The sequence below is a fragment of the Phocoena phocoena genome, chromosome 6 (assembly GCF_963924675.1).
Source record: "Phocoena phocoena chromosome 6, mPhoPho1.1, whole genome shotgun sequence".
Classification (NCBI taxonomy): domain Eukaryota; kingdom Metazoa; phylum Chordata; class Mammalia; order Artiodactyla; family Phocoenidae; genus Phocoena; species Phocoena phocoena.
The window spans coordinates 65,114,356-65,132,506 of NC_089224.1; the positions used below are offsets into that span (position 1 = coordinate 65,114,356).

At 41.5% G+C, this 18,151-nt stretch overlaps 1 protein-coding gene across 1 annotated transcript in view; it reads left to right on the top strand.

The window, feature by feature from the left end:
- The window catches only part of PIP5K1B (phosphatidylinositol-4-phosphate 5-kinase type 1 beta), a 329,448-nt gene that overhangs the window by 147,071 nt on the left and 164,226 nt on the right, over nt 1-18,151 (top strand). Inside the window, exon 4 of the mRNA XM_065878752.1 lies at nt 16,909-17,039. Within this exon, the coding sequence (XP_065734824.1) occupies nt 16,909-17,039 (131 nt within the window). The remainder of the gene's footprint in view (nt 1-16,908; nt 17,040-18,151) is intronic.

Sequence of the window (18,151 nt, forward strand, 5' to 3'; positions counted from 1 at the left end):
TCCTGCTCCCTCTAGCAATCAGTCAGAAAAGAGAAAGAAGCTTCCCCAACCCTTCCCCTTCCCATAATAAAGTTCATTATGATTACGCTTCATAAGAGTATAATAGTTACATGGGTTTCTAGCGTAGAGGCCTTGACTTAGAAGAAAACGAGATTTTAAGAAATGAGCAAATCCTAAGCATGCCTTTGTCATCCTTCAAAATGTATTTATAAACATAGTAAAAGTGCTTTCATTGAAGGACATTTCCATTCCTGCCTGGAACACAAAATTTAGAAAATCTGAGAAGTACAAGACTTGACAGTAAAAAATCACCCAGTATCCCACAACCCAGAGATAATCATACAGTTTGATGTATTTCCTTCCTGTCTTGTTTTCCTCTGTGGTTGTGTGTAAAACATTTGGAGTTTTTTCTTTTTCAAATTTTATTGTACGTATTTTGTATCCTGCTTTTTTAATGTAATATTTTTAAAGTTATAGAACATTTTTAACATATGGTTTCAATGAAGGCATAAGTTGACTGGAGTTTATCAAATAATTTTGTCAAATATTTTAGATCTGTACTTGGACTATGAATCAGTGATATGAATGAGAAAAGAATAGAGAATTTAATGCATAGCTTTAGATATTCCAAATTGTGACATTCATATTATCAAATGAAAGAGCCACTTGTTGAGACTGTTGTCGCTTCAAATTCTTCATGTGGTTTTCTCAGTTTTTCTGAAGCCATGTTTTCCTGATTTTCTTCCCACTCCTGTAATCACTCCTAAATCTCCCCCAAAGGTTCTCCTTTCTCTGTCTCCACCCTAACTGTTGACTGTGCTCAAGGCCCTTCTAGAGAACTCCCCTTTCTCCCTAGGTTACTCATCCAGCCCTTTGGTTTTCAATACCATTTATATGCTCAAAACACTCAAATTCGAATTTTCAGCCCAAACCTCTGTTCTAAGCTCCAGACTTGTATCTTGACACCTCCGTTTGGATGTCTCATTGGCATCTCAAATGGAGCTCTTAATCTTCCCCCCAGAATATGTTCCTCCTTCAGTCTCCCCAACTCAGTAAAGCAACCAGTCCTCTCAACTGCTCAAGGAAAACGCCAGGAGGTGTTTCAGTACTTTTCTCTCCCTCATTTCTAGTTCATAGCAAGTTCTGTTTATTTCCCTCCAAAATGTATTTCAAATTCAACTCTTCTGTCCACCCTACTCTAAGCCATGCACATCTTGATATGAACCATGACCATTGCCTCCTAATCACTTTTCCTCATATGTGCTCTCCAGTCTGTTCTCCACATGGCAGCCAGAGTGAACTTTTTCAAACTAGACAATAACCGTTCCCTTATTGGAACACATCAAACCCTTAACAGGATCTATAAGACTCAGACCTAGATTCATCCCATCTTTGCAGCCTCCAATTCCGATGTTCTCCGTGATGCCCACCTTAATTTACCCACAGTGATTTGCTTTCAGGTCCCTAAACTGCTGCTTCTCTATGCCTGGAAATCGATTCCCCTGACCTCCTAATGTGCCTCTCAATTCCTTGAGGGCAAGGACTCTGGCCAGGTCACTTCTGTATCCCCAATTTGTAAATGAGTACTTGGCACTTGGTGCGCATACAGCCAGACTCCGTTCACGTGACCTGCCAACTCACCTTTCACATCTCAGCCTGCATGTCTTTCCTGCTACACCTCTGCTAACTCCCCCATTCTAAACTGGATCGCCCACCCCCGCTTTCGGCCTCAGTCACATGACACTGTTGTTTGTATCACTGCCTATTATGAATGTGTATCTTTATTTTTTATTTTATTATTATTATTTTGAACATCTTTATTGGAGTATAATAGCTTTACAATGGTGTGTTAGTTTCTGCTTTATAACAAAGTGAATCAGTTATACATATATCCCCATATCTCTTCCCTCTTGTGCCTCCCTCCCTCCCACCCTCCCTATCCCACCCCTCTAGGTGGTCACAGGGCACCGAGCTGATCTCCCTGTGCTATGCGACTGCTTCCCACTAGCTATCTATTTTACATTTGGTAGCGTATATATGTCCATGCCACTCTCTCACTTTGCCACAGCTTACCCTTCCCCCTCCCCATATCCTCAAGTCCATTCTCTAGTAGGTGTGTGTCTTTATTCCCGTCTTACCCCTAGGTTCTTCATGACATTTTTGTTGTTGTTGTTTCTTAGATTCCGTATATATGTGTTAGCATATGGTATTTGTTTTTCTCCTTCTGACTTACTTCACTCTGTATGACAGACTCTAGGTCCCTCCACCTCACTACAGATAACTCAATTTCGTTTCTTTTTATGGCTGAGTAATATTCCATTGTATATATGTGCCACATCTTCTTTATCCATTCATGTCTTGATGGACACCTAGGTTGCTTCCATGTCCTGGCTATTGTAAATAGAGCTGCAGTGAACATTTTGGTACATGACTCTTTTTGAATTATGGTTTTCTCAGGGTATATGCCCAGTAATGGGATTGCTGGGTCGTATGGTAGTTCTATTTTTAGTTTTCTAAGGAACCTCCATACTGTTCTCCATAGTGGCTGTATCAATTTGCATTCCCACCAACAGTGCAAGAGGGTTCCCTTTTCTCCACACCCTCTCCAGCATTTACTATTTGTAGATTTTTTGATGATGGCCATTCTGACTGGTGTGAGGTGATACCTCACTGTGATTTTGATTTGCATTTCTCTAATGATTAGTGATGTTGAGCATCCTTTCATGTGTTTGTTGGCACTCTGTATATCTTCTTTGGAGAAATGTCTATTTAGGTGTTCTGCCCATCTTTGGATTGGGTTGTTTGTTTTTTTGATATTGAGCTGCATGAGCTGTTTGTATATTTTGGAGATTAATCCTTTGACAGTTGCTTCATTTGCAAATATTCTCTCCCATTCTGAGGGTTGTCTTTTTGTCTTATTTATGGTTTCCTTTGCTGTGCAAAAGCTTTTAAGTTTCATTAGGTCCCATTTATTTATTTTTGTTTTTATTTCCATTTCTCAAGGAGGTGGGTCAAAAAGGATCTTGCTGTGATTTATGTCATAGAGTGTTCTGCCTATGTTTTCCTCTAAGAGTTTTATAGTGTCTGGCTTTACATTAAGGTGTTTAATCCATTTTGAGTTTATTTTTGTGTATGGTGTTAGGGAGTGTTCTAATTTCATTCTTTTACATGTAGCTGTCCAGTTTTCCCAGCACCACTTATTGAAGAGGCTGTCTTTTCTCCACTGTATATTCTTGCCTCCCCTATCAAAGATAAGGTGACCATAGGTGCGTGGGTTTATCTCTGGGCTTTCTATCCTGTTCCATTGATGTATAGTTCTGTTTTTGTGCCAGTACCATACTGTCTTGATTACTGCAGCTTTGTAGTAGAGTCTGAAGTCTGGGAGCCTGATTCCTCCAGCTCCGTTTTTCGTCCTCAAGATTGCTTTGGCTATTCGGGGTCTTTCGTGTTTCCATACAAATTGTGAAATTTTTTGTTCTAGTTCTGTGAAAAATGCCAGTGGTAGTTTGATAGGGATTGCATTGAATCTGTAGATTGCTTTGGATAGTATAGTGATTTTCACAATGTTGATTTTTCTGATCCAAGAACATGGTATATCTCTCCATCTATTTGTATCATCTTTAATTTCTTTCATCAGTGTCTTATAATTTTCTGAATACAGGTCTTTTGTCTCCTTAGGTAGGTTTATTCCTAGATATTTTATTCTTTTTGTTGCAATGACAAATGGGAGTGTTTTCTTAATTTCACTTTCAGATTTTTCATCATGAGTGTATAGGAGTACAAGGGATTTCTGTGCATTAATTATGTATCCTGCTACTTTACCAAATTCATTGATTAGCTCTAGTAGTTTTCTGGTAGCATCTTTAGGATTCTCTATGTATAGTATCATGTCATCTGCAAACAGTGACAGCTTTACTTCTTCTTTTCCGATTTGGATTCCTTTTATTTCTTTTTCTTCTCTGATTGCTGTGGCTAAAACTCCCAAAACTATGTTGAATACTAGTGGTGACAGTGGGCAACCTTGTCTTGTTCCTGATCTTAGTGGAAATGGTTTCAGTTTTTCACCATTGCGGACGGTGTTGTCTGTGGGTTTGTCATGTATGGGCTTTATTATGTTGAGGAAAGTTCCCTCTATGCCTACTTTCTGGAGGGTTTTTTCATAAATGGGTGTCGAATTTTGTCTAAAGTTTTCCCTGCATCTATTGAGATGATCATGTGGTTTTTCTTCTTCAATTTGTTAATATGGTTTATCACATTGATTGATTTGCATGTATTGAAGAATCCTTGCCTTCCTGGAATACACCACTTTATCATGGTGTATGATCCTTTCAATCTGCTGTTGGATTCTGTCTGCCAGTATTTTGTTGAGGATTTTTGCATCTATGTTCATCAGTGATATTGGCCTGTAGTTTTCTTTCTTTGTGACATCTTTGTCTGGTTTTGGTATCAGGGGGATGGTGGCCTCATAGAATGAGTTTGGGAATGTTCCTCCCTCTGCTATATTTTGGAAGAGTTTGAGAAGGATAGGTGTTAGCTCTTCTCTAAATGTTTGATAGAATTCGCCTGTGAAGCCATCTGGTTCTGGGCTTTTGTTTGTTGGAAGATTTTAAATCACAGTTTCAATTTCAGTGCTTGTGATTGGTCTGTTCATTTTTTCTGTTTCTTCCTGGTTCAGTCTCGGAAGGTTGTGCATTTCTAAGAATTTGTCCATTTCTTCCAGGTTGTCCATTTTATTGGCATAGAGTTGCTTGTAGTAATCTCATAATCCTTTGTATTTCTGCAGTGTCAGTTGTTACTTCTCCTTTTTCATTTCTAATTCTATTGATTTGAGTCTTCTCTCTTTTTTTCTTGATAAGTCTGGCTAATGGTTTATCAATTTTGTTTATCTTCTTAAAGAACCAGCTTTTAGTTTTATTGATCTTTGCTATTGTTTCCTTCCTTTCTTTTTCATTTATTTCTGATCTGATCATTATGATTTCTTTCCTTCTGCTAACTTTGGGATTTTTTTGTTCTTCTTTCTCTAATTGCTTTAGGTGTAAGGTTAGGTTGTTTATTTGAGATGTTTCTTGTTTCTTAAGGTAGGATTGTATTGCTATATACTTCCTTCTTAGAACTGCTTTTGCTGCATCCCATAGCTTTTGGGTCTTCTTGTCTCCATTGTCATTTGTTTCTAGGTATTTTTTGATTTCCTGTTTGATTTCCTCAGTGGTCTCTCGGTTATTAAGTAGTGTATTGTTTAGCCTCCATGTATTTGTATTTTTTTACAGTTTTTATTCTCGTAATTGATATCTAGTCTTAAGGCATTGTGGTTGGAAAAGTTACTTGATACGATTTCAATTTTCCTAAATTTACCAAGGCTTGATTTGTGAACCAAGATATGATCTATCCTGGAGAATGTTCCATGAGAACTTGAGAAGAAAGTGTATTCTGTTGTTTTTGTATGGAATGTCCTATGAATATCAATTCAGTCCATCCTGTTTAATGTATCATGTAAACCTTGTGTTTCCTTATTTATTTTCACTTTGGATGATCTGTCCATTGGTGACAGTGGGGTGTTTAAGTCCCCTGCTATGATTGTGTTACTGTCGATTTTATGGCTGTTAGTATTTGCCTTATGTATTGAGGTGCTCCTATGTTGGGTTCATAAATATTTACAATTGTTATATCTTCTTCTTGGATTGATTCCCTGATGATTATGTAGTGTCCTTCTTTGTCTCTTGTAATATTCTTTTTTTAAAGTCTATATTGTCTGATATGAGAATTGTTACTCCAGCTATCTTTTGATTTCCATTTGCATGGAATATCTTTTTCCATCCCCTCACTTTCAGTCAGTATGTGTCCCTAGGTCTGAAGTGGCTCTCTTGTAGACAGCATATATACGGGTCTTGTTTTTGTATCCATTCAGCCAGTCTATGTCTTTTGGTTGGAGCACTTACATTTAAGGTAATTATCGATATGTATGTTCCTATTCCCATTTTCTTAATTGTTTTGGGTTTGTTATTGTAGGTCTTTTCCTTCTCTTGTGTGTCCTGCCTAGAGAAGTTCCTTTAGCATTTGTTGTAAAGCTGGTTTGGTGGTGCTGAATTGTCTTAGCTTTTGCTTGTCTGTAAAGGGTTTAATTTCTCCGTCAAATCTGAATGAGATCTTTGCTAGGTCGAGTAATCTTGGTTGTAGGTTTTTCCCCTTCATCGCTTTAAATATGTCCTGCCACTCCCTTCTGGCTTGCAGAGTTTCTGCTGAAAGATCAGCTGTTAACCTTATGGGGATTCCCTTGTGTGTTATTTGTTGTTTTTCCCTTGCTGCTTTTAATATTTGTTCTGTGTATTTAATGTTTGATAGTTTGATTAATATGGGTCTTAGTGTGTTTCTCCTTGGATTTATCGTGTATGGGACTCTCTGTGCTTCCTGGACTTGATTAACTATTTCCTTTTCCATATTAGTGAAGTTTTCAACTATAATCTCTTCATATATTTTCTCAGTCCCTTTTCTCTTCTTCTTCTGGGACCCCTATAACTCAGATGTTGGTGCATTTAATGTTGTCCCAGATGTCTCTGAGACTGTCCTCAATTCTTTTCATTCTTTTTTCTTTATTCTGCTCTGTAGTAGTTATTTCCACTTTTTTATCTTCCAGGTCACTTATCTGTTCTTCTGCCTCAGTTATTCTGCCATTGATCCCTTCTAGAGAATTTTAAATTTCATTTAGTGTGTTTTTCATCACTGTTTGTTTGCTCTTCGGTTCTTCTGGGTCTTTGTTAAACGTTTCTTGTATTTTCTCCATTCTATTTCCAAGACTTTGGATCATCTTTACTATCATTATTCAGAATTCTTTTTTGGGTAGACTGCCTATTTCCTCTTCATTTTTTAGGTCTGGTGGGTTTTTACCTTGCTCCTTCCTCTGCTGTGTGTTTCTGTCTTCTCATTTTGCTTAACTTACCGTGTCTGGGGTCTCCTTTTCGCAAGCTGCAGGTTCGTAGTTCCCGTTGTTTCTGGTGTCTGCCCCTGGTGGCTAATGTTGGTTCAGTGGGTTGTGTAGGCTTCCTGGTGGAGGGTACTAGCGCTTTTGTGTTGTAGATGAGGCTGCATCTTGTCTTTCTAGTGTGCAGGTCCACGTCTGGTGGTGTGTTTTGGGATGTCTGTGGCCATATGATTTTAGGCAGCCTGTCTGCTAATGGGTGGGGTTGTGTTCCTGTCTTGCTAGTTGTTTGGCATAGGGTGTCCAGCACTGTAGCTTGCTGGTCATTGATTGGAGCTGGGTCTTGGCGTTGAGATGGAGATCTCTGGGAGATTTTCGCCGTTTGATACTACATGGAGCTTGGAGGTCTCTGGTGGACCAATGTCCTCAACTTGGCTCTCCTACCTCAGAGGCACAGCCCTGACGCCTGGCTGGAGCACCAAGAGTCTGTCATCCACACGGCTCAGAATAAAAGGAAGAAAAAGGAAGGAAGGAAGGAAGGAAGGAAGAAGATAAAATGAAATGAAATAAAATAATGTTATTAAAATTAAAAATGATTATGAAAAAAATTATTTAAGTAATAAAGAAAAAAAGAAAGAAGAGAGCAACCAAACCAAAAAACAAATCCACCAATGATAACAGGCGATAAAAACTATACTAAAACAAACAAAAAAAGCCAGACAGAACCCTAGGACAAATGGTAAAAGCAAAGCTATACAGACAAAATCACACACAGAAGCATACACGTACACGCTCACAGAAAGAAAAAGGGAATATATATATATCGTTGCTCCCAAAGTCCACCTCCTCAATTTGGGATGATTTGTTGTCTATTCAGGTATTCCACAGATGCAGGGTACATCAAGTTGATTGTGGAGATTTAATCCGCTGCTCCTGAGGCTGCTGGGAGAGATTTCCCTTTCTCTCCTTTGTTCGCACAGCTCCCTGGGCTCAGCTTTGGATTTGGCCCCGCCTCTGCGTGTAGGTCGCTGGAGGGCGTCTGTTCTCCGCTCAGACTGGACGGGGTTAAAGGAACCGCTGATTCTCGGATTCTGGCTCACTCAGGCCAGGTGGAGGGAGGGGCACGGATGCGGATCGAGCCTGCGGTGGCAGAGGCCGGCGTGACGTTTCACCAGCCTGAGGCTCGCTGTGCGTTCTCCCTGGGAAGTTTTCCCTGGATCCTGGGACCCTGGCAGTGGCGGGCTGCAGAGGCTCCCCGGAAGGGAGGTGTGGAGAGTGACCTGTGCTCACACACAGGCTTCTTGGTGGCGGCAGCAGCAGCCTTAGCATCTCATGCCCGTCTCTAGGGTCCACGCTGATAGCCGTGGCTCGCGCCCGTCTCTGGAGCTCCTTTAAGCAGTGCTCTTAATCCACTCTCCTCGCGCACCGGGAAACAAAGAGGGAAGAAAAAGTCTCTTGCCTCTTCGGCAGGTCCAGACTTTTCCCCGGACTCCCTCCAGGCTAGCCGTGGTGCGCTAACCCCCTGCAGGCTGTGTTCACGCTGCCAACCCCAGCCCTCTCCCTGCAATCCGATCGAAGCCTGAGCCTCAGCTCCCAGCCCCGCTCGCCCTGGCGGGTGAGCAGACAAGCCTCTCGAGCTGGTGAGTGCCGGTCGGCACTGATCCTCTGTGCGGGAATCTCCCCGCTTTGCCCTCCGTACCCCTGTTGCTGCGCTCTCCTCCGCGGCTCCGAAGCTTCCCTCCCGCCACCCACAGTCTCCACCCGCGAAGGGCCTTCCTAGTGTGTGGAAACTTCCTCCTTCACAGCTCCCTTCCTGAAGTGCAGATCCCGTCCCTGTCCTTCTGTCTCCGTGTATTCCTTTTTCTTTTTCCCTACCCAGGTACGTGGGGGGTTTCTTGCCTTTTGGGAGGTCTGAGGTCTTCTGCCAGCGTTCAGTAGGTGTTCTGTAGCAGTTGTTCCACATGTAGATGTATTTCTGATGTATTTGTGGGGAGGAAGGTGATCTCCACGTCTTACTCCTCCGGCATCTTGAAGCTCCTCCATGAATGTGTATCTTTAATATCTCTTTCACCCACTAGACTAGAAACTCTCATGAGAGCAACAACAGTGTCGTTTTTTGGTTTATGCTTTCCCCAACATCTAGCACAGTGCCTAGCTCACAGAAAATTCTCAGATCTTTGTCAAACGAATGAACAGCCTGTGGCTGAATGGAGTTTTGAGGGGAAGTCTTCTCTTTGCCTGTACAAGCCTGGAAGAAATGCTGGAGTCAACCCTGAAATAGAGTGTGGTGTGCAGAATCATGGGGAACCCAAAGATGGCCACACCCTAATCTCTAGAGCCTGTGAATATGTCACTTTACGTGGCAAAAGGGACTTTGCGGAGGTGATTAAGTTGAAGATCTTGTGATGGGGAAGTGATCTTGGATTATCCAGATGGGCCCAGTGTACTCACAGAGGTACTTGTAAGAGGGAGGCTAGAGAGTCAGAATCGGAGGAGGTGTGATGACAAAAACAGAGGGGAGACAAAGAGAGACATTAAGAAAGATTTGAAGATGCTACTGGCTTTGCAAATGGAGGACGGGGCCGTGAGGCAAGGAATATGATTTACCTCTAGAAGCTTGAAGGGGCAAGGAACTGGATTCTCATCTACAGCCTATAGCATGCAGCCCTTCCAACACTTTGATTTTAGGACCTCTGACCTCCAGAACTGTAAGGTAATATGTTTGTGTTGTTTGAAGACACAAAGTTTGTGGTCATTTGTTACAGCAGCAGTAGAAAACCAACACAGCAAGGAGGGACTGGAGAAATGGGTTGGGGAACCTGCAGGTGAGAGGCAGTCCAGCCTCCTTTCAGAAAGCTTTAGGCTTGCCTGCTCACAAAGTATCCCATGTCCATAGTCCTACAGCCAGTTTTGTGCAAGCTATCCCTTTCTTTTTCCTTAATTCTCTCATTGGGATGAGCAAGAAATCTCTGCCCTCTTTGCCGAGTTCAGGTTCAGAGACGGGAGGGAGAACCTAGCACTGGACTTGAGCTGTCACATGGGAAAGAGGGGCCGGGGTCTCCCTGGCTGAGCAAGGATTGTCTCCTCTTAGTCTTAAGAGGTGTTACTGAACCATTTGTTTTAATGGCCTTGTTTAAGGTGCTTCTCGGTAAACATCTCTGACTTAGAATTAGCCTCTCTACATCTGTGGTTTTGAGAAAATGGATGTTCTGAGATAAAGAGAAAGCATTAGACCCCCTCCTTGGAAAAAAAATGCACATAGCAGAAAATTTCACACATAGTTTTTAGGGGTTCGTGGACCTGTAAGGTCCCCTTGCTCAAAGGGTAGTGTGTGTGTGTTTAGGATCTTTTTTTATGTTGGCATGCAGGAGTCAGTGGGAGGTACGGAGGGTCTAATATCATAGATGGTTTCCGTGTCAAGCTAAGGTACTTGGAGTTAATCCTGTGGTGAGGATACTACAGACCCATTAGAAGGCTTCGAGCAGGATGGTGACAAGATTAGATCTGTGCTTTTTAAAAAATCACCCTGGTAATGTATATATTGGCTATAATCCTGTAATTAGGTTATCCGATCACCTTAGGGAGGAAAATGCTGTTGACTTGAAATGTTTTCATACTTCCTTTTAAAGCCGGGGATATCAGATTGCCTATTAAGTGATCTAATTTGATAGACAATGTGCTGTAGAAAGCAGTTTCCTGTAACCAGTGTAAGAGCATTAAAATCTTACTGTTGTCGGGATCATTGCTCCCCTAATAGTGGGTTTACATAGATGCTTAGTCTCATTGATGGTATCATCATTATTATCTCATGGTTCGAGTACGTCTCGGCTTCGGTCAGATCCGTCTCCTGCAGAGAAAATTCAGGCAGGTGAAGCAGTGCACACTGGTAGAGCACTGAACTGGTACCTTCTAGACCAGAATATCACTCCTGGCTCTACCACATACTAGCCAGGGGACTTAGGTCAAGTTAATCATCCACAGCCACAGTTTCTTTATAAAATGGGCATTAAAACCCTACCTACCCACATAACAACTGTGACAATCAAATGCAATCATTAAAAGGTAATATTGTGAAAACCGTAACATATTATCCAAATGCAAGCCGACCTTAATTTTCTTCTTAGTATTGCCATCATTGCTGAACAAATTTGGGTTAGTAAAGAGGAACTATGAAACTAAGTGTGTGTGGTTTGCCTTTGTGGTGTGGTCTGGTTCTTCCTCCAAGTATCAAAGTCTTTAGAGGTGTTCCTAGTATCCACACAATATGTTGCCTCCACTTAGCCCTTGAAAAAAAACCCCGAATTAAAAATAGACTCTGTTTGGCTGTGTTCTGAAATCTAAACCTATATGTTTTCACAGAGGTCAAAGGGGAAATGGTCACGTCTCAGCATATTTAGAGCATATGCAAAGCCACACAGAGAAAATTGGAGGCACTGAGTGTGTGTGCGTGAAGCTGCCAACTCATTACAGACTCACTGCTCTGTTGGTGGCATCCCCGAGGAAGGAGGAGAGGAGTTTTCTCTCAGAGTGTTCAGGCAAAGAACTGCTGGTTCTAGAGCAGCAGACACCGGCACTACACACAGCAGGTTCTTTGTCATCATGATTTACTAGTCTGCTAATCAGAGACTCTCCAGCTAGCATTTCAAAGTGTTCTCGTAATTTTAAAGCACATCTTGCTCAAGAGTGATTGTGTCAGAAAATACTATGGTTTCTTCCATCCCAGCCACTGCACCTAATGTCCAATGGGAAAATGTCAGGTAATGGGGCCTTTACTGCTGGTGGCTCTAAAGACCACATGCCACAGTGAATACAAGTGGACGTTTCCATGAAATAGACAAGATGCTTTTTAATTATACCCAAACACATCAATGCTAAAGCATTTAATTTTACACAAAGATGGGGAGGAGGAAACCTTGAGGTGACGATCCTCCCGTGGCAGCAAAACATCTCCTTTTGTTTCTACCTCCCAACGTTATCAGTAGTGACCTTAACAATGGAGTTCATACGGGGTTTACCAAGTGGTTTACAGGTTTTTCTTACGCTTACCCATGGTTGGGTGTGATTAGAAGCAAATAAAATATTTTATCCCTATTTTCATCAAGAGGAATGGCTCCCACAGAGCTGCTTCCTTTGCTGAGGTCAAACAGCCAGACTTAAGAGAGAGCTTCCAACTCTGATTCCTGGCTCATTTCGAAAAAAAAAAAGAAACACTGAAGCAGCACGGGTTTTGCAGCCAGACTACCACGCGCTAACAATGTGAGTGGGGCAAGTCAGTTAACTTTGCTGAGCCTTAGATCCCCACGGGTAGAATGGGTGTGATTGTCGCTACCCTTCGGTGTCCTTGGAAGGCTTAAATGAGGTCAGAGATTCTAACGTGTACTTTATAACTTGGACTCAGGAGCCATACTCCCCAGGTATGAGTCCCAGCTCCACCTCTTCACTAGCTGTGTGACCTAGTGTAAGTTACTAAACCTTCCTGAGTCAGTAAGATGGAGATAGTAATAGTACCTACCTCATAGGGTCGTTGTGAAGATACAAGAGTTAATGTAACCAAAAGCACTTAGAGTAGTGCCTGCCTTTTTGTAATCATTCTATAAGTGTGCTATGATTATGGTAGATGGTGATTATAATTGTTGTTATCTATATATTAAGTGCCTGGCACAAACAGTTGATCAAAAAAGATTAACTTTATTATGATTTCTTTTATATCTCTCTTCAAAGCACTTGCATTTTAAGGAGCCTGAAAGGAAAGTAAAAGTATTACAAGTCTGGTTTTTGGTTTAAACAGATGTCAGCGGGGTCCTTTCCAAAATCTTATTCCTTCGGGGTTTCCAAATTTAATCCTATACCACAGGACAGAGATTTTTTTAATGCTCCTTAGAGCAAGAGCAAATGCTTGAGCCTCACTGCAGACCTTCAGAATCAGAAGTTCTGGAGATGCAACCCGTAAGTCGCTTTTCTTTTTTTCAGTGCCTAATGACTTTTTTTTAAAGACTTGCTTCTTAAAGTAGTTGTAGGTTAACAGCAAAATTGAGAGGAAGGTACAGAGGTTTCCCATACACCCCCTGTACCCACACATGCACAGCCTCCCCATTATCAGCATCCCCCGCCAGAGGGGTGCACTGTTACAACCGATGAACCCACGTGGACACATCATAATCACCCAAAGTCCATAGTTTACATTAGGGTTCACTCTTGGTGGTGTACATTCTGTGGGTTTAGACAAATGCATAATTATATGCATCCATCACAAAGGTATCCTACAGAGTATTTTCCCTGCCCTGAAAATCCTCTGTGCTCCACCTCCCCTCCCCCAGCCCCTGGCAACCACTGATCTTTACACTGTCTCTGTAGTTGTGCTTTCAGTCTGTTTTAACAAGTGTCCCAGTGAATCCCCGACTTGCTGAGGTTTGAAAATACCAGATATATCCTCCTGCACCTTTGACCACCCTCTGTTCCTGGGGGTGTGGGAGGGGGGACGTGGTGGGTGGTTGACAAAGAATTGGGTACTCCATGTTTGACAGATGTTCCAGTCCAAGAAGCCCTAAGTGACTGAATTCAGCAGAAATCCAGGTAGTTCTGGAAGCAGAGTCGGGGTGGGGTGCGGGGAAGGAAAAGCAGTTTGAGAGCATGTGAGTCTGTTGATAGGTCTGGAACAGAACGTTTCGGGATGTTGGGTCCTCTGGAAAATGCTGATGTCATGTCTTGTGCCGTACTGCCCTGAGTGATGGGTAGAAGAAGAGAAATCTCTTGAATTTTTATGTGAAGTTAAAATGAGAAAAATTCATTTCAGCCTTCAGAAGTCAGAGCTATTGGTACAAAAGGTCACTGATGTCAATTGGCATTGCTGAGCTCAGAGCGGGAGTATTAAAATAGCAACTTTTTGTTTTTTAAGCACTGGTTGCACTATTTGGGCTTGACTCTTAGTCTTTTGCCATCTTGCTGCTCTGGGATCATAAGTAAAAAAGAAAAACACCAAGATGTTTCTCTTACCTTCTGCAGGGACAGGGATAGGTAGTTTTCCTCACCCTAAGGGGGATGTAATATTTGCAGTGAAGTAAGCAGAGCGATTCAATGATGACTCCATGGGAAAGTGATTGTTACTGCTTGTGGAGTGGAGGTGCCTGAGCGGTGTGAATGATCGTGGCCATTTCAAGGGAAGTTAGCAAGTATTTACTGGGGACCTAGCCCTGTGCAAGATGTGGTTTGTTTGGGGTTCAACCTTGGTTGACAGGATTACTGAACCTTGGGAGAGGAAACCAGTCTCGGGGGGCGTGGTGGATTGGTTGTAAGATAAAATTTAGTTTGGTGCCGTATATACTGTGTTTGTGATGATAGAGTCGCATCCAAGTAGGTTTAAAACGTCTGAGAGTCATATGCATAGAGCCATTAGTTCCAGTATTTGAAGTCATTAGCAATGGATTGATTGTCTGCATAATTAAGGAAATCTAAGGATCAAGGATCAAACTTTTAGGGGCACTGCAATTATAACAAATAAAAGATGAGGGGCTTCCCTGGTGGTACAGCGGTTGAGAGTCCGCCTGCCGATGCAGGGGACACGGGTTCGTGCCCCGGCCCGGTAGGATTCCCACGTGCCGCGGAGCGGCTGGGCCCGTGAGCCATGGCCGCTGAGCCTGCGCGTCCGGAGCCTGTGCTCCGCAACGGGAGAGACCACAGCAGTGAGAGGCCCGTGTACCACAAAAACATAAAAATAAATATGAGAAGTTAGTGAAGACATGAGAGACTATCAGAAAAGGTGGAAGTGGGCCCAGAACCATGTTCTATCATGGAAATCAAGAGGATACATTTTTTCAAGGAGATACATTTTTTGACGTTAAAAGCAAGAAGAAGTAAAAAAAAAAGCATGTGCGAAAGTGGAGATGGGTCTTGGATTTGCTAAGTGAAAATGACAACTCAAAAGGAATATATTTTTTTATAAAACAGATGATCTTTATTACATTCATTTAAGGCATGGTTTCTCAACCTCAGCACTAATGATATTTGGGGCTCGATAATTCTTCGTTATGAGCTGTCCTGTGCGCTGCAGGATGTTTAGCAGCATCCCTGGCCTCTACCCACTAGATGCCAGTAGTAACACCACCACCATCACCAGTTATGACAACCAAAAAATGTCTCCAGACAATGTCAGATGTCCCTGGTTGAGAACCACTGATTTAAGTATTTACTTAGCTCCTGCTGTGTACATGGTACTACATTAAACACTGCAAGGCATAAAAATATGCCACACTTTCACCCTTAAGAGGAATGCATTCTGATTTTCCTAAATTGAGTTATTCTGCTATTTCTCCTATTATGTTGGTTAAAAGTATTTATGTACATATGCACATTTACGTACACACACACACACACACACACACACACACACGTATGTTATTCCTCCAAGATAACATTGTCAATTTAATTATGGATTAATATTAGAAAAGTAGTAAATTGGAAATATTGGTGTTCCAATGCTATGTGTTTTATCATAGATCAGTGAAGGAAATTTTGATTATGGACCCATGGCAAAACGAGTAAGCAGCTTTCAAATCAAACTTTTTATATTCCATTTGCATTTCTCTAATGATTAATGATGTTGAGCATTCTTTTGTGTGTTTGTTGGCAATCTGTATATCTTCTTTGGAGAAATGTCTATTTAGGTCTTCTATATCACCTCACACCAGTCAGAATGGCCATCATCAAAAAAATCTACAAACAATGCTGGAGAGGGTGTGGAGAAGAGGGAACCCTCTTGCCCTGTTGGTGGGAATGTAAATTGATACAGCCACTATGGAGAACAGTATGGAGGTTCCTTAAAAAACTAAAACTAGAACTACCATACGACCCAGCAATCCCACCACTGGGCATATACCCTGAGAAAACCATAATTCAAAAAGGGTCATGTTCACTGCCGCTCTATTTACAATAGCCAGGGCATGGAAGCACCCTAAGTGTCCTTGGGCAGATGAATGGATAAAGAAGATGTGGCACATGTATACAACAGAATATTACTCAGCCATAAAAAGGAACAAAATTGAGTTATTTGTAGTGAGGTGGATGGACCTAGAGTGTGTTCTACAGAGTGAAGTAAGTCAGAAAGAGAAAAACAAATACCGTATGCTAACACGTATATATGGAATCTAAAAAAAATTTTTTTAAATAAAGGTCATGAAGAACCTAGGGGCAGGACGGGAATAAAGACGCAGATGTAGAGAATGGACTTGAGGATGTGGGGAGGGGGAAGGGTAAGCTGGGACGACGTCAGAGAGTGGCATGGACATATATAATATACACTACCAAACGTAAAATAGATAGCTAGTGGGAAGCAGCCGCATAGCAGAGGGAGATCAGCTCGTTGCTTTGTGACCACCTAGAGGGGTGGGATAGGGAGGGTGGGAGGGAGGGAGACGCAAGAGGGAAGAGATATGGGAACATATGTATATGTATAACTGATTCACTTTGTTATAAAGCAGAAACTAACACACCGTTGTAAAGCAATTATAACTCCAATAAAGATGTTTAAAAAATTTTTTATATATTCCAAAGGCTCAAATTATTTTTTGCTCTCTCATTTCTTATGAAGACAAACACTCTTCCTGATCCATAGATATGTTACAGAACTTCTGATTTTTTTGAAAAATGCAATGGTATCAATTATCCTTTGGTAGAAATTATAATTCTGTATATTGCAAGTGTTCTACCAAGTTTCTGAGTTCTTAATAAAAGAAAGATGGAGATTTTGGACTGTAATTTGACCTTAGGAACACTTATAGGAAAGATTACCACCGAAATAATTTCATGGCAAGAAGTGTACTTGATGTTTGGAAAGTACTCTCCATTAAAAGAAGCAGCCTGTCATCTTTCCAAACCTAGCTTCCTCTTTACTTAGGAGCAAGAAAGGAAATCTAACCTCACTCTCCTGTTTTTGCTGCTTGTGACATTGAGCAAGGCCCCAACTACTGAGGCTAACGCTGAAATCCTTGTTGTCCCTGCAGACTGCATCATCTGCCATCAAAGGTGCTATTCAGCTGGGAATAGGATACACAGTGGGTAATCTCACCTCCAAGCCAGATCGAGATGTTCTCATGCAAGACTTCTATGTGGTGGAAAGTGTGTTCCTACCCAGGTAAGAACGTTGTTACTTGTGATGATTTCCATGCTAAGGAACCTTCGTTGTGACATCTCCATATTGAAGACTTTTCTACCAGTACAAGACTTTATTATCCATGCATGTGTACATCATGTACTGATGTTCATGTTAGACCTTTGGCTTGCCCAAAAGCAATCCAAATGATTATTACTTTCGGTTGCGTCAGGTGTCTTGCATTTGTATGTGGTGGTGGTAAATAGGGTTCATCCTTTGGGCCAGTTGTAATTAATTAGTTGTGATAATGCTTAGAAGACCCTATGGAGAAAGACTCTGAGATTCAGTGGGAAAGAGTACAGTAATCACAGAGTAATGTCTGCATAGGTTTAGAGAAAGAGGGCACCCAAGACACAGCACCTGGTGCCGAGCTTTTGCTAGCCCTAATTTAAAAGATGAGTTGGGGGATGCGCATTTGGGCCTACTATCTGAGTACACTCATGTATCTCCTCTTTTAACTTTCCTCCAGAAAGCTTATGAGGATCCCCCTATTTTGATGCCATATTTGCAAAAACACCCAAGTTACCCAGACATATCACGTCTAACTTTATTATACTGGGCGGGGGGGAAATCAAACTAATAAGTCTGAGATGGATGGTAGGGATGGTTGCACAACAGTACGAACGGACATAATGCCACATAACTATGCATTTTAAAATGGTTAAGATGGTAAGCTTTATGTTATACATGCTTTACCAAAATAAATAAATAAATAATTTATAAGTCTAACACTAGCTTAACATAGGAAGAGAACTACTCATTATTAAATTGGAAATGTAGCTACTACAGACAGGACTTTTCAAAAAAATAAAAATAAAGATATTTGATTTGGGGGCTTGGGGCCAATTATATTTTCTTTGGGGCTATGAGGATTGACTTGTCATTTATTTTAAAATAACTGTTTCTCTCCAAAATAAGCCAATTTTATTATCAATTATTATTTGGCTTGAGTGAGAATGGTTGGACTGAAACTTTTCCTCTCAGTGTTCTCATTGTCTTATTTTTTTAAAAAACCTTCAGGGAGATGGTACTTACATTTATTTCTATGTCCAGGTGTCAACTGCCTAGAAATAAAACCTTTAGGTGAGGGTGTC